The following is a 17617-nucleotide window of genomic DNA, read 5'->3' as shown; positions in this document are numbered from 1 at the left end:
GTGTACTTACACACTAAACTTTACACAAAATGTGTGGTGTATGGGTATATACACACACGTATTTATAATGTGTTATCATAGAAATTATAACCTACATTAACTTTGTATTTTGTCATGCCTGCCGTTAATCTTGTGGACTGTGTAATATTTCATTTGGACAGGAAAAATAATAGACAAAATTCAGCTAAAAATTCACTTCCCAAATACCACCAGCATCCTGCTGAAACAAAGCATTCATGTGTAAATGAGTGTCTCATAGAAGCCTTTAATTTTGCAGGATTTCTTAGATGAGTAGGAGACATTTTGTGCTAGTTAATTCACAACTAGTTTTATTTTAAAAAAAGACAAGTGCAAAATGTTCTTAGTTATTTCCCATTTTATTTTTCAGATTAGAATATTAAAATCTATCCAATAATTATGGAAATCATCCATCCATAAAGATTCTGATTTGCATTATCCTTACGAGTGCGCATACATTTGAGGCCTGTGATACATTTGATACGTTATCTGTATTATGGGCAAAAATATAAAAATGACAGTGATATTAATAGGTTTAAGAAGGACTGTTTGATGCAATTTAAATAGCCATTCTTTTCAAAGACTTAAAAGATGAATAGCCAGTGTGCTTGAAATTCCATTATACCAGGAAGCAAGTGATTTGATTTTTTGGGGGGGGCTATGTCAATGAAAAAAACTTTAGGTTCTGATCAGGGAAAAATTAGAAATTTCCCTGGATCCTGCTTTCGCACATGGCCAAATTATTTTAAACTAATGGAGCTGAGTCAGAGGATTCAGTGTTGATCAGAATTGCAAGTGTCTCCTGGAATGGAAACTTCATTCAAACTAGTCTCTTCACTTATTCTTCTCCAAAAGTTGTACACCCAGTTCTATAGGGAGGAAAAATTAGTCTTCCTCAGTCATGTATCATTTTGTAATGAAGACTTAAGTAATATCTGGATCAAACCTCCCTGAAGCTGCTGTTCTGCAGCAAGTGCCTTTACATAGAATTCCCCTTAACAATGTGTGTTCATTTTTTTTAGGACAGGTTTCAGAGTAACAGCCGTGTTAGTCTGTATTCGCAAAAAGAAAAGGAGTACAAAAAGAAAAAGATGCATCCGATGAAGTGAGCTGTAGCTCACGAAAGCTTATGCTCAAATAAATTGGTTAGTCTCCAAGGTGCCACAAGTACTCCATTTTTTTATGGGTATTTTGTTATATATTCTTGAATTCTGCACTAGTCTATGCTAAAGCCTCCTGTTGTTTTTGTGCCTCTCCCTGCATACACACATGCTTGTTTGCTTCATCAGCTGTTATGTCTTGCCTTTAAACTGTAAGCTCTTTGGGGCAGGGACTGACATTCCCTATATGTTTATACAGGGACTAGCACACTAGGACCCTGACCTGGTTGACTCCTCTAAGGCTGTGTCTGCGCTATGAGCTAGGGATGCGATTTCGCTGCTCATGTTCTCATCAGGCTGCCACAAGTATAAATAGCAGGGTAGCCACAGTAGCCCAGGTAATAGAAAATTCAAACCTGCTTGAAACTGGTGAACTAATAGCTGCATTGCTATTTATACTATCACTAGCTTGATGAGAACTAGTGCAAATATCTGTACAGGAGCAGGGGAATCCTATCGTTAGCACGTAGTGTAGACATAGCCTAAGTTGTACTGTAATATATATGGAGGGTCTTTTTCTATCTGATAGCAGATGTTTTACACCTTACCAGACAAGCAGCGTGGTTCAAATGACCCTTCCTCCATGTATGTCCTTTTTGAACTCTCTAATGTATGTTCAGTTGAGTTCACCTTTTTCAAATATGGACATGGAGGAGACATGTTGTACGGTTCTGCTGCAGGATGAGGCTGCTCTCAGCAGCTCCGAAGTGGAAGCCTGCAAAGCATCTGACAATAGGAGCTATGAGTCTCAGAAGTGATTTCCTTCTATATCAAGTTAATATGTGGCCATTCAAATTATACAAGTATCACTGAAGACTGAAGAATTTTGTATTTTATAGAATTTGAAACAACAAAAGTACAGTGTATGATGCTTCCCATCTGTCTAACGGCAATTGGGTAAAGATTCAATCTCAGATAAAACCTATTAGAGGTCTTATTGTTCACTTTGTGTAAAGTAACTGGGGAGCTGATCTAAGACAAAAGCTATATGTGAATAAAATTAATTGCTCTAGTAGGTCAAATTTGGAGGTTGTTTTAAAGATACTTGTAAGGCATAAATAAAATGGTGCAGTCTTCTTAATCTTTACATTTAAGAAATGATGAGGCAAGACAGCCCCCGTGCAAAAACTTGGTACAAAAGTCAGTAGTACGGAATTTGATCTTCCAAGAGATACTAGGCTTAAGAATGGTTTTTATGAGGTGCAGCAGTTGCTAATGAATTTGCTGAAGGTTTAAGGCATTTCTGTTGGTGCCAGAAAAAAGTATTTAAATCAATAATTTACAGAAAGATGATGTGGGGTTTCAGAATAATTTGTAGAGGCAGGGTTCTGCAGCTAATATTGTACAGAATGATTTCCAATTTTGGCCTGAATAGTACAGTGGAGTTGTTCTAATAAAAGAAGAAAAATAGTGTAGTTGGTGAAGAATAATCAGCACAGTCTTTTTTTGAAAAATGCTCAAAATAGTGACTGCTTTAAAATGTTCACATTGTTTACTAATCACTAACTGTGTTCAGCACTGTTCAAAAACTAATATCGACAGTCCCTGCCTTGATGATGGATTTATAATTGAAGGGTCCTATTTTGTAAACACATAGGCATATGAGTAACTTCATTCATTCTGTTGACATGCTGCGGGACTACTCAGGTGCGTGGTTGTAGGATCAGGTCCTTAAAGACATCAGGGCCATAACATATGGTTGAAACGTTGCATTGAGGTTTGTCCAAAATAGAGTTGCATACAGTCCAATCAACCCTTCAACGGTGAGATACCCAAATATTTTTGCTTAGTATCTCTGTCCCTGTAAAAACAGGGCCACTGCAAAAGTGATTATTCCGTCTTGTAATTCTTGATTGTCCAGACTAGTCAAATGGAACGTGATCTTCTGAAAATCTGGTTGAAAAACGTTGGTTAAGTAGGCTAGATCCTTATAGTTACAAAATAAATGGAACTATGCTGATTTGTGCAGGCTGTTATCTTCTATATAGGTTTTAGGGCTGTCAGGCAATTAAAAAAATAATTGGGATTAATCACACAAATAAAAAAATTAATCACTATTACTTGAGTGAGTAAAAAAATGATAGAATACCATTTATTTTAAATATTTTTAATGTTTACTACATTTTCAAATATATTTTCAATTACAATACAGAATACAAAGTGTACAGTGCTCTTTATATTTTTGATTACAAATATTTGCACTGTAAAAACAAATTGTATTTTTCAGTTCACCTCATACAAGTACTATAGTGCAATCTCTTTATCATGAAAGTTGAACTTACAAATGTAGACTAATGTAAAAAAAAACAAACCTGCATTCAAAAATAAAATGTAAAACTTTAGAGCCTACAAGTCCACTCAGTCCTACTTCTTGGTCAGCCAATCACTCAGACAAATAAAGTTCATTACAATTTGCAGGAGATAATGCTGCCTGCTGCTTGTTTACAGTGTCAACTGAAAGTGAGAACAGGCGATCGCATGGCACTGTTGTAGCTGGCGTTGTAAGATATTTACGTGACAGATGTGCTAAAGGTTCATATGTCCCTTCATGCTTCAATCACCATTCCAGAGGACATGCTTCCATTAATTTTTTTAATCACGATTAATTTTTTTGGGTTAATCGCATGAGTTAACTGTGATTTAATTGACAGCACTAATAGGTTTTTATACTGCTTTCATTACCATAGTATGTGAGCCCGTTTTAAGTAGTGCATTAAACATTGTGACTATATGTCTGTTGCATCGTGTTTTTTCTCTTGTCCTCCTTCCAGGGAAGAAGCAGTATGTGTTGTTTTGGCAGGGTATTAGGTTTGTGTTTTTGTTTTGTTTTGAAGTATACACGTTGCTGTGTATTTATATTTTAAAAGACAAGGTTAAAGAAATGCGGGTCAAAGAAAACTGAAAATCTGACTCAACATGGTTACCATGTATGTGTATAATCTTAAAGACAAATTTAGCTTGGTGTAACTCCACTGAAATCATTGGAGGTATATCGGAGATTAATGTATACCATAATCCTTGTCTAATTTTTGAGTTTTTATTCTTAAAAATATTAATCTAAAACTTATTAAGCCAAGCAGAAATTAATCTTCCTGGTGCGTTGTACTCAGGTGATGGAATGCTGGAGGTGCTGCACTGAAGCTATGTTTACTTACGTATGGTTGCAAATGATTTAAAATCAGTTATTTTGGTGACACAGTTTTCAGCAGTCTTCTGTTTCCTGTAGTACTCTATTTCATTTCCCAGTATGATTTCTGGCTATTCATTCTAGCTGTTTTTTCCTTACATCTGAGAAATGTGAACTTTATCAAAGGCTGACTGCTCATAAGGACTACAGTAGTACCCAATTAACTCTTGTCTTGATCTTGACTGTTCCTACAATAATTTAGTGGCTAAGGGCATGAATAATTTGGCTGTTCTGTGAATAATATCCCTTCAGGTCTGTTTAATACATTGTTCTGAAGTGTCCATTTCCTATGTGTTTTCCCCTAGAATGCAGAAGGATTTAACATGAGCATCCCCATGCCAGGTCACCCCGTAAATTTTTCTGAAGTCACCATGGAACAGGCTCGAAAGGATGTGGCTCATCTTGAACGTCTCATTGATGCTCATGATATTATTTTCCTGTTAATGGACACTAGGGAAAGTCGCTGGCTTCCTGCTGTCGTTGCAGCCAGCAAGAGGAAGGTCAGTAGATATGCCTTGTTAATATTCCTGTAGTCATTCTGCAACTCTTACTTTATGACTTGCCATGTATGGTCAAAAGTACTTGACAGGAACGTTAAATCGCTGACCAATCGGCCGGAATTACATCATGCCATTGTAAGAGTTTTTGCACTAGGCATTTTATCAGTAGACTCAAAGACAAAGGTGCGTGATGAGGGGAAATGGCAACTTGTATGTTATGAAGGAAGACTGAAAGAACGATGATGAGAGTGGAAAATGATACAGGATGTCAAAATGTTGTTGACAGTTGCAAACTGTCTTTCCAAAGTAGACTTGTAACTTTTGAGACCTGAAGACAAACTATACATGCAAAAAAAAAAGTGTGGATTAGCCAACATTTCAAAATCCAAAAAGCCAACCAACAACTTTGGATACTTCTCTGTAAAAATCACCCAGCAATATACAATATCTGGGCTGATCATATCTATCCAAGGTATTTATGTGGCCAGCATTAGCATAACATCTGAGTGCCTTACTATTTGTAATGTAATTATCTTCACAGTCTCTGGTAAGGAAGTATTATCCCCATTTTACACATGGGAAAGTGAGGTCCAGAGAAAGTAAATGGCTTTTCCAAGGTCACACAGGCAGTCTGGGGAGGAGCAGGGAATTGAACCTGAGTCTTCTGAATCTCAGGCTAGTGTCACAACCACTGGAGGATCTTTCTTCCCTTGAAGGCAGTGGCGCTACATGTGTAAGTGTTTCCAGGATCAGGCTCTGAGACAGTCACTCTGTACGCGTTAGTTCTTTTACAGTCAGTTTACCTGCATCAGATTACAACATACAACGGAATCAGTGAATATGAACAAGTTTACCCATAACTGCATGCTTTTAGGAATCTGTTCCTGTGTGTGATTCTTACTAGAATGTAATAAAAATAGAAATTGAGAATAGGAAAGAACACACTCTTTTTTAGGTTAAGTGAGAATTAACTGCCTCTCTGTAACTCATGGCCCTTTACCTTTCTATTAGTCGTGCTCTCGAGTGTCAAACTGAGTTCAGGCTTCTCCTGAATGGAAGAATATCCTAAATCTGAGATTATAGAATCCTGCCACCAAAATTTTTCAACAAATAAATATTCCACACATTTGGTCAAATGGGTTAGTTAGGAAACTCTTAATTGCATTGCCCTGCGCATTTGATTCCTAAATTATTTTGAGCAAGACTTTGTTAAAGTAAGGTGTTTATAACAACAACTTTGTCATATTTTTAAGAGTTAATGCAAATTAAGTTTACACATCTAAAAGTTACAAAGTTGGAAAATGCACATGTTAAGGTTTTAAAAGCATGAGAATTGTACCACATTGCATGTTCCATATATTTTGTGGCCTAAATGTAATGACATTCACAGCAATACATTGTTACAAATTAAATACAAGAAAGAGTAAAGGAAAATAGTACATATATATGACACCGCCGAGTCTGTGTTAATTTTGGAACATTAACTTTTACACTGTCTGACTTTTTTGTGAATTTTAGCTGTGCAGTCTCAACTTTGCACGAACATAGTTTTTGCTTGTAATTTCTTTGTTGGTGGTCTTTTTTAAGAATAAGAAAGTGATTGGACAATAAGAAGAGAGAATCCAGAATTGCTTGTGATACTTACAAGCAGGCTTTTTGTCTTGTAAGTTCCTTGCATGTGTGCATCTCCCTTGGAGTGTGCACCTGTAGACTTAACCAAACTTTCTCTGCACTTGATCCTGAACATTTTTAATGGCATTTTTAAATCCTAAACCAATTATGTTCCAACCTAGCAATCCTCTTTGAGGATTATGTCCATGTCAAGTTTTTAAACGTCAACCCACTTTTCTATGCCTCTGTCTAGTAAGTGTGAGCAGAATTCTGTTTTGGTGGCATCCAACCATGGAATTTTTTTATTCTTTCATAATTAAAAATTGGTAAAATATTTTATTCTCAAAACTACAACAACAACAAAAATCACTTTAGAATGGAGCTCAAACATAAAAAAGCTCCACAAAAATTGAATTCTTTAGGAAGTTGTAAACATATGAACACTGGCCATTTATAATCAAGAAGATTTTGGTATCTCAACAATAGCCCTGATCGCCAATGAGATCTGTGCAGTTGAAACTTCATGCCTGAATGGAGCCCCATTAAAGTCACTGATGTGCCTGAATCCTTTTATCCAGCTCCATCTTAAGGTACGGTGAGTAAAGGTCTGTGCCTAGGACTTCAGTTTCTGGAGTCTCCATAATGAGAGAAGATTCTTATTTTTCATTTACAAACACAATTTGTGTCTTGCCTCCTGGATGCAAAGAAATGCTTGAAAATGTGACCAGAGAATAAGTGATGCTTGTTTGACTTTTCAGAAAGCTTGAAACCATAGGTCCAAGAGACATGAACTGGACCATTCATCTTAACGCTGAAACCAGCTGCCAGGCTCTGAGGGGATCAACCACTGTGGGAACCACACATGGTTGTCTCTGGGGCTGCAGACTGACTTAATTCAAACCTGCCTCAGTCTGTGCCTGCACAAATATTTCTCCACCAGGAAACCCAGTAGTTTAATTACTTTTTGTTCTGAAATTGATTGCCACTTGTGGTTCCAAGATATATCATTATTGTTTTCTTTGAATTCCTTGACAACACAGTACCCAACTGGTCACACCAGTTTCTTCTCAGGTGGCCTTTGTTCCCACATCCAAAGACATTAAAGAGCTATCTCAGACTGAATACTGTATTTAAGAATCAGCTGCATTGCTGTTTATAGGGAGGAACAGTTAGAGTAAAATAGCACGAGGACAAGTATGTTAATATGATATGAAGATAGAGGGAGGACATTTTTCATTTAAACAAGTCAGCTAAACTGTTTTGACTTTATTGTGGGGAAGGGAAAGAATCTAAAAGCTAGAATCTGAAGAGCTGCACTATACTGTGCGGTCTCTTCCCCAGCATTTTAATGAGACTATTGTGCGTCAAGGGACAAATTGAAGAAAATTTAGAGTTAAAATAGTAGACAAACCATCAAATATGTCTCTGATCTGTCAGCTGGGGGCAAAGTCATTTATGGTCCACACTACTGAAAAATAAGAGGAATTTGATGAACGATTACGTCCTTTCATATTGACCTGCAAGTCTTCAGATGAAAATGAATGAGAAACTTAATGAGTTTTTGTATAATCCTCTTTCTTGATCCAGACTTTTCAGCAGTCCACACCGTGCTTTGGCAGTCACATCTGAATTTCTCTTAGCTATTTAAATATTACACGCAAAAGACTACATTAAAAGACCATTATTAAGGTTGCAAATTCAAGTACTCAAAAGTTAAGAAATGGCAGAATTAAGGTTGCCTGTGCAACTGTAATTTGGCCACTTGTTCATATGCATTATCACATAGTCTTTAATTGTAATATCATACTATTTTTCCACGGGACCCCTCCCTCATTCAGTGCACAGAATGAACTGTGCTCACTTAATGAGCAGCTATTCAAAAAATTTTCACCTTGTCATTCAATATGTGGCCCTATGCCTTATTTACCATACACTCTTCAAACTGCTTTGGAGATGGAATTATTATACACTATCCAGATTCTGCAACAAATGAAGCAAGGGACCTACAGACAGCAGCTTTCTTTACTATACAATCCTGATTTATCCCCAGAGCAGGTCCATCTCGTGCAGTGAATGAGTCCTCCCAGTTTCAATATCCCTCCCTGGATTCCTCTCCTAATCTCAGTGTCTGCCAGGCTCCCTATCTCAGCATCTTTGCTCTGACATTGCCAATTCTATCCCCACACTCAAGCTCTTAATCAGATCTGTCTTCCTTCTCTCTGCCTCAGTGCTTCTCCCCCCTACTTCCTAATCCAGTCTCATTCCCCCACACCCCCAAAATCTACTGCTCCTAGTCTGTCTCATTGCTAGCCAGTCCCAGGTCCACCCTTCCCAGTCCCATATTCTTTGTCCACCCCTGCCAGCCTCCAGTCCCTGTACCCAGGACTCCTTCTCCCAATCTGCTCCCTCGCTGCAGATCTGGTTGTTGTCCCCTCGGCATTCAAATCAGGTAGTGTCATCTTCCTTGGCTCAACAGGGGGTCATTGGGAGGACAAGTGAGATAAGCTCCTTCCTCTTAGTGCAGGTGTCTGGGCCTGGCCTGGCCTGGCCTGTAGAAGCCCAGAGCTGCAGTTACTAGGAAGTCCTGCTCAGCCTGATGCTCAGTCTTTGGGGAATTTAGTTGCAAAAACTGAGAAGTCTATTGAGCATATACAAACTGTGATTTTTCAAAGTTTGATAAACTTGGCCAAATTTGGGTGGATTTTCACAGGGATTGTAAAAGGTGCATCTGTGACACAAAGGGCACCCCTTGCCAAATTTCAGCATACTTGCTCCGAAGTATGGCGGTGCTAGAGCTTTCAAAAAAGGTCACCAGAAGTTTTTAATATGGACAAAACAAAGTATATTTCCCTAGCCTCATTCTTGAAAAGAGATGAGCCGTTTTGGCTGAAATTTTTCGAAAACATTCAGCTTGAGGTAGACACCTGACATTAAAAATTTCAGTTCAAATTGTTAAAGTTTGGAAAAGCTATAAGCAAGTGAAAACAGAGTCTTATGGTGGGATGTGTGAGGCAGCCTTAAAAATAGGTGGTGCTACCAATCCCTCCTATACTACTGGTGTTTGAATATGGGCTATTCCCTCTTATCAGAGGTCCTGTGTGCTTGATGTTGAAATGAAGTTGTAATCCTGGATTGCTTGCTGTTGAACTGGCTGTGTTGTCACAGATTCAGCACTGTGATGTCACTACACAGGATTGAGGAGGAAGATAAACAATTATATATAATAAGGAAGAAAAACCCTTGTTAGAAATGCACACATTTTTGAAAATCATCACATTCCTAGGACAATCTTTAAAATCATTACAGATTAGTATTATTATTAATAATAAATAATTGTATTACTATAGTGCCTGGAAGCCCTAGTCATAGACCAGGGTTATTTTATTTATTTTTTATTTAAATTATATATAGGTTTATTTTATAAGATGAATGTATTTAAAATAAATGTGAAATTATTACAACATATGTCAAGGGCTAAACTTACTATTATCTATTTAAATAATTTAAATAAAATAACACAAATTTTAAGCAGGTTTCAGAGTAGCAGCCGGGTTAGTCTGTATTCGCAAAAAGAAAAGGAGTACTTGTGGCATCTTAGAGACTAACAAATTTATTTGAGCATAAGCTTTCATGAGCTACAGCTCACTTCATCGGATGCATTCAGTGGAAAATACAGTGGGGAGATTTATGTACATGTTTGCTGCTTAAGTTTTCAAGAAGGATTAGACCATTGAACTGGTAGAAGTCACTGGTGAAGCATCTGGAACCAGAGTTTGTTCAAGTGCTAAACCAGCTTCTGACAGCAGTTGCCTCTTCTGCTTGTGCAGAGAGAATATTTTCTTCACTTCATTTTATTCAACTAGTTCAGTTCAATCATTCAAAGTTAAGAATAAGTTAAGAATTGAAAAAGCAGGCAAGCTTGTTTTCCTCTCCAAATCTATGAATAAAAACTAGGTGTGAGAGGGTGAGATCTACTAGTTCTAAAATCTTGAAGGTCCTATTAACCAGAAACAATCAGTTCAATTCACTAACTACAGATAATACTTCCTTTGTTTAATAGATCAATTTTAAATGCAAAACATGTTTTGATAATTACTTTTCTTCTATATCCAGGATATTTAAGGTAGTTCTATTTAACTGATAAAAACCATTTTAAATGTTTTTTGTGCATTTTTAATCTAATTCAATTTCTATCCGAACAGAACTTGGCACAAATAATGAATAACAAAATTAATCATCATCTAGTAAATAAGAAATGTATCATTTAACATTTTCTAACATAAAAATGTAAAAAATAGGAATCTGAATAAATGTAAATTAAGCTACATAATTGCTTAAATAAAGTATGCACCTAGTTAACATAAAGAAGCATGAAATTTAGTGTAAAGGCTATATTTTGTTGTAAATCAACATGTTTTTTTTATTACCAACCAATGATGATCCTCTTTTTCTTAAGGAAAATAACTACAATGTACAAATGCAAAACATGATTAAAATCAATTTAAATCAAGCTGTCCTGTTTGTTTAAATCATGATTAAAATTGATGAGTCAGATCACTTTGATTTAAATCATGTCACCCTGATACAAATACAGAATGTTTTAACACTGGCCATCTTTTCCTGAGGGCTCAAATCCCACTAAATAACTGACATGTTTACAATAATATACTGCAGATCCGTTAATTGCTTTTAGAACTACCTATCTAGAGTTGGTAACATTACAGTACTTGGCTTGGCTTCACAGTATGCCTTTCAACATGCTAATTGTGCAATTAACTTTACAGCCTGCTATGTCTCATCCATATTTTTAGTGAAACCTGCTGGTCTAGTTGTTGATCCTATAATCAGTCCTATTACAGGCATAATGGTTGTTTTCCCATATCCACGTAGATATTTATTTTTGATATTCGGTTCCATGCTCAAGTAAATCCCTGTTATGTGCTTTGAGGAGAGAATAGAATTGTGTGTATCCTGAGTGTTGGGTTCCTTTTCTGACTCTAAAGGAATGAGGGCCTTAAATAGGTAATTACTGGTATTGCTCATCAGAACTTCTCTTTTTTGGATGACAGATTGCTTTGTGTTGCATTTCTATTTTCACATAGGAGTGTTTAATGAGTTACATTTCAAATCACAATGAAATGAAAATACTGAATAGTATTTCAAATGAAATGAAAGACTGATCCTGCAAATAATTACTGTTCCTTAGGGTACGTCTACACTACCCACCCGATTGGCAGGCAGCGATCGATCCAGCAGGGATTCGATTTTATTGCATCTAGTCTAGACATGATAAATCGACCCCTGAGTGCTCTTCTGTCGACTCCTGTACTCCACCGCCATGAGAGGTGCAGGCGGAGTCGACGGGGGAGCAGCAGCAGTTGACTCACCGTGGTGAAGGCACCATGGTAAGTCGATCTAAGTACATCGACTTCAGCTACGTTATTCATGTAGCTGAAGTTGCATAATTTAGATCGATCCCCCCATGTAGACCAGGGCTAAGTAGTATTGCTTGAATCTACTGTTAAAAAAAAAAAAACAAAAAAAAAAACCCCAAAACAAAAAAACCACAAATGGCATATTGGAAAACACAATGTGAGTTGGAGCCAGAAATGATGTTGTTTAACTACTGTGCCTGATTTCAGTCTTAGTCACACCAGTGAGATCTGCCGTAATCCCGCTGACTTTAGTAGATCAAAATCTGGCCCTATTATTATAAATGTTACATTAGTTTATAAATGCTCCAATTCTCCCCACTTCCTTAAGTGAAGGGCCGTCTGTCTGTTCTGGAGATAGTGATATGAGGAGTGCCGCCTCTATGGTATGTTTCCTTAAGGAAGTTGGCAGGACTCTACTAGAATTTTGTGTCTGCTCCACAAAAGGACCCGTGGGGAAGCAGGAACAATTTAATGCAAATTGACTTTCACTGCTTTTTTTTTTTTTTTTTTTTTAAATCTGGAAGTCCATCTGAGAGAAGTTCCAGGGTCAGCAGCAACTGAGTTTGGTGCAGCTCCTGTAGGAGCTACAGTGGCCAGAGACCACTGAAAGTTTCGGTCACTAGGTAGCAGCATGCAGGCAAGGAGCCTTGTCATGTATGCTTGTGCCTCTGGGAAATGCAAGCAGTGAAGAAAGGACTAACCCATCTCCTGATGGAAGAATTACCAGGAAATTCCAGCATTGAATTACCAGGATTGAAACTTCTGGAATTTTCCACTCCTAGGCAGGCAGGAAGAATCTATGGGAGGCAGCATTTAGCATGCTGTTAATGATAATCACCTTGTTATGGAGTTTATATCACTTCTAAATCCAGTTCAATTGTTTCAACAAGTGAGAAACTAATTTTGCCATGGGTTTGTGAAAGAATCCTGCCAAAGTTCTCGTAAAGTAAATAAACAATAAATTGAAAACCTGTATACAAATGTATGGCTACTGATACTATCTGGGACGTGAAGCTGGCTGCTGTATTTGTAAACAGACATACACATAAATTATGCCTTTTCAAACATTTTCTTAAATATAACATCTATGCTTGTGTTTGATATAAACAGAAGACTCAGGCTCTCAAAAAATACTTTAAAACAATTGGGTCATACAAGAGCCCTTTCCAAGTTGGAGATAAGTATTTGTCTTAACTAGGGGTCAGCCAATGAAATTAATAGACAGCAGGTTTAAAACAAACAAAAGGAAATACTTCTTCACTCAAGGCACAGTCAACCTGTGGAACTTGTTGCGAGGGATGTTGTGAAGGCCAGAACTATAACTGAGTTCAAAAAGGAATTAGATAAGTTCATAGAGGATAGGACCATCACTGGCTATTAGCCAAGGTGGTCAGGGATGCAACCCCTAAACATCTGACTGCCAGATGCTGCGAGTGGATTATTAGATGGATCACTTGATAATTGCCCTGTTTTGTTTGTTCCCTTTGAAGGATCTGGCATTGGCCACTGTCAGAAGACAGGATACTAGACTAAATGGGCCATTGGTTTGACCCAGTATTTATGTTCTGAATGTCTCATTTGGGGGGGGGGAAGAGGTATTTTTTTATCCTTTTTCCCCTTTTGTCTTTCGAACACAAATACACACAACTTCTTCTATAGAGAAGCTTGTTTATTGTTTACCCTTTCAGAAAACTCAATCCCCATCAAGTCTGAGCACAGCATTTCTGTAGGGCTCAAACTCAGCAATTCAACTCGCTTCATTAAACCTGGTGTCCATGTTGATGATGGGATCATTTTTGTATGTGTTCATCTAACTCCAGATAGTATTTCTGAAAATATATGAAGAAATTTGACATTCTTTAACAGTTTAACTGTGGTTTGTATTTTATTGTAAGTAATAAAATTCTATTTATAATTATCAAAACATATAAGCTGTTTTTTCTTCGGCTACGTGTGCTCTTCTTTATTTTTTTTATAGCTGGTCATCAATGCTGCGTTGGGATTTGACACCTTTGTTGTGATGAGACATGGACTAAAGAAACCAAAGCAGCAGGAGTCTGGTGATTCATGTTCCAACAATGCCTCCAGCTCTGCTGATCTCCTGGGATCATCGCTCTTTTCAAACATCCCTGGCTATAAACTTGGGTGTTACTTCTGCAATGATGTTGTAGCACCGGGGGATGTGAGTAGAGCTTTGTGCAAATAGTTATCATGGACCCATTGCATGTTGTTTATGTTTTTATTGCATTAAAAATTATCCCTTTATGAAACCTCATTTGTCCCTGTAATTGATGTTTGTTTATAGCAAATCCCTTTTACTGATATTCAGAGAAATACTGCCACCCTGTAGGTTTCAGAGGAATGTATTCATTGAATGATGGGTATTAAAAAATGTCTTGCATAATGGGGTAGCTAAGTACTTTCAAGTAAGTGTGTGTGTGTGTGTGTGTATATGTGTATATATATATAATTGCTTTTCTTTTTAGTCCACCAGGGATCGGACATTGGATCAGCAGTGCACAGTCAGTCGACCAGGATTAGCAATGATAGCTGGAGCCCTTGCAGTAGAGCTAATGGCTTCAGTTTTACAGCATCCAGAAGGGTGAGTCATATTTGAGGGGAAAGGGTGGTGTTTATAGGACAAAAGGTATTTTGGGGAAGGAACAGTTCTCTCTGGTATTTTTTATTACACATTAAGTAGACTTAGAGAAGTCCTGTAAGTTCTGAATATTAATAAACATATACAGGTATATCATGCAATGCAGACTTCATTATTACAATAATACAGTTAGGTTTTTGGTTAGAAAAATTTGCTAATTTCTTGTTTGAAGAGAGGACATTTGACTTGCCTATTGCTTTTGTGCATTTGTTATCTTTAAAAGAAGTATTGAAAACACAACATTTGCAGTAGGAAAAAAATGGTTGCTAATAATCTTAGTGTTCCAGCTGCATATTTCTTTGTAATGAGGACCTACCATAACTATTTGCTATGAAGCCCATCAGGGGTTTCATTGTAAGCCAAAAAAATTGCGATCTTTTTAGCTTAACCCAAAAGTTATTGGGCTCAAAGCAGAAATCACTGGGTGAAATTCTTTGGCCTGTGTTATGCAGGAAGTCCGGCTAGCTAATCATAATAGTCACATCTGACCTTAAAATCTATGAAAAGAAAAATAAATAAAGGAAGTTATGATTTAGGTCTGAGTAAGTGATATGTCTCTGAGGCCTTGATGCTGGAAAGGGATCCTTGCAGGCCTGTGGTGAGTCTGATAGGGACCTTCCAAGTGGGTTCCCTTGCAAGATCAAGGTTCTAAAGCGTAAGCTGGTTATGGAAGGAAATGTCTTAGAGCTGGAAAGGAAATGATGTTTTTTCCCCCATGAAAAATATTAACACAAATGAATTTTTCTCTCCTGGTCAACAGTTTTCTGCAATTTTTTAGGTTTTCAGGTTTAAAACTGGAATGTTTTGGTTTTTAACAAAAATGTTTTGTGAATATGTATGTCATTTTCTGTCAGACATTTCAGAAGATGATTTTCCACCAGCCTTAGGCTTAGTCTTTTGTTCTAATTTTCTTTCTTTGATTTTTGCCAGTGGTTATGCTGTTGCTAGCAGCAGTGATGACAGAATGAGTGAACCACCTACCTCTCTTGGGCTTGTGCCTCATCAGGTCAGTGAGCTAGGAATAAATAAGCTTCTTGATACATGTAGGTGTGGGGACTTATTTTGTGTCTTGATAAAAACATGACATAAATGTGCAAAATGAGGTATCCTAACTGAATAAGGAGATATATGGCCCAAAGCATTCTGGCTGCTTTGTGCTGTTTGGATCTGTGTGGAGGAGTCTTGTGTCTTTGACCCAACAATCCCTAGCTGCCAGGACTGCCTTCAGGGAAAGGAGGGATGGCCCTGGGTAGCCAGCATAAAGTAAAGCAGTCTTGAACATAGCTCAGCTGCGGCCCAGAATCAGGCATATAATATTTCACTTACTATCATGTTCTTCAGAATATTTGAGTATATGTGGAGTAACCACCTTCAATTGTTTTCTACTTAACACAAACTCCATTATTATAAATTCCTCAGTAGTGTCCTGTAGGCTCTATTGCATATAGAGAAATCATCTCGATCTTCACTTATTGCATTTTAGGGCTTGGGACCCATAGTCCAATCCTTTGTAAAGCTTGATACCACTCTACCAAACTGGCCATTAGTCTACCAAGCTGGCCTACAACCCCTCTTGACTGTGATGCAGTGCTGGGGACTTAAAGCACAGCATTTCCAACGTGACAGCCTAGTTTCCTCTTTTGTACAAAATCCTGTTTGTTCAACTGTTCCCAGTGTCCTTCTGAGAATTTTGGCTAATTGAGGTTGTGTGGTATCCTGAATGACATTAATAAAGGGTTAGATCATGTATTTCAGTGGCATTTGGGGGTCTTTGTAAATTGTAAAATCAGACTGGACTTTAGTTTAATGTCCCAGAAAGAGAAGGTAAAATGATTGGTGATTGGTTTGTTTAACATCCAAATAATTAAAGGGAATGATCTTTATAAAAGTACATATTCAGTTCAGTTTATATATTTTAAGTGATAAAAATATCCATACTTCCTGTTTGATAGTTGTGGAGTTTTAGGAGATGAATTGAAACAACTCACTTTCTCCAGGGATGTTTTTGTATCTGTCTCCTAGCACAGCATGCATATTATCTGAACTGAGTGCAAATAAAGATTTCTACATTTATCCAGAGGGGATTGTTTTCATTTTGAGATGATAAGGAGAAATAAAAGCCAAAGCAAAACCTCATTCTCTTTATGATCAAGGCATTCGTTTCCAACATGAAAACATATATACTCACAAATATTTGCTTTCTTAGTTAAAAAGTCCTGCCTTTTATTCAGAAAGATTTCTCTTTGTAATATTGTGGATATATCTCCTTCTAAGAGAAACGGGATAATATGGTGAAAACAGTATTTAGTTGAAGATGGGAGGAGAGGGAATGTGTTTAACAGTGACCACCATTTTTGAAGGTTAAATCTTCAATAAATAGTAATAGATTTGCTCTGACTTCATTGTGTATGAGTTTTAACCTTACACTTGTGACTATATGTATCAAAATATCAATCTTATGCTGGTGTACTCTGTAAAACAAAATTACATTTCCACCTTCTCTTAAATAAAGAATACCGAATCAGTATTAATATGAAAATAATTTCCTGTTCACTGCCTTCCATGTTTGGATGCAAAGAAGATTGAAATTTTTCTTGTTTGTCACTAATGCTGTATTCTGCATGAAACTTGCTGTTCCTGCGGGTATTCTCCAGCCATTCATGTAGGTCAAAAATAATATTTCCCATTCCCTATACTTTCTGTAAATAAAAATTGTGTATATATATCCTGTAAGTAGCCCATAGTTTGTGTTGCAAACCTTGCATGTATTCATTTGCCTCTTTGTCCTTTACTGAACTGTATTCTTAAGATATGCTCTTCATAAAATATTAGACTTGAGACTGAGGAAAACCTTAATTTAGTTATTGTTCTTGTGTGAGACATGTTTTGCTTCTACATTTTATGTTAAATTTGTCTTTTCCATCCAGATACTGTTAAGCAAAAGTTTCTTCATTGGGTGTCAAATGTCAAAATAAAGGAATCTAGGTTTTCTAAGTACTATGGCAACTAATCCTATTGTGTATTGCTTATCTCTTTGAGCAATGCAA

The 17617-nt window shown here is 37.1% G+C and overlaps 1 protein-coding gene across 7 annotated transcripts in view; it reads left to right on the top strand.

The window, feature by feature from the left end:
* ATG7 (autophagy related 7) overlaps positions 1 to 17617 on the top strand; it is a 266281-nt gene that overhangs the window by 42870 nt on the left and 205794 nt on the right. For all 7 annotated transcript variants that reach the window (XM_048856908.2, XM_048856904.2, XM_048856905.2 and 4 more), the window contains 4 exons: positions 4671 to 4865; positions 13890 to 14093; positions 14398 to 14513; positions 15501 to 15576. In XM_048856908.2, coding sequence (XP_048712865.1) covers positions 4671 to 4865; positions 13890 to 14093; positions 14398 to 14513; positions 15501 to 15576 — 591 coding nt within the window. The remainder of the gene's footprint in view (positions 1 to 4670; positions 4866 to 13889; positions 14094 to 14397; positions 14514 to 15500; positions 15577 to 17617) is intronic.

Source organism: Caretta caretta, chromosome 7 (assembly GCF_965140235.1).
Source record: "Caretta caretta isolate rCarCar2 chromosome 7, rCarCar1.hap1, whole genome shotgun sequence".
Lineage (NCBI taxonomy): Eukaryota > Metazoa > Chordata > Testudines > Cheloniidae > Caretta > Caretta caretta.
The sequence above is the reverse complement of the archived record's forward strand: the minus strand, read 5'-3'. Positions and strand labels throughout refer to the sequence as shown.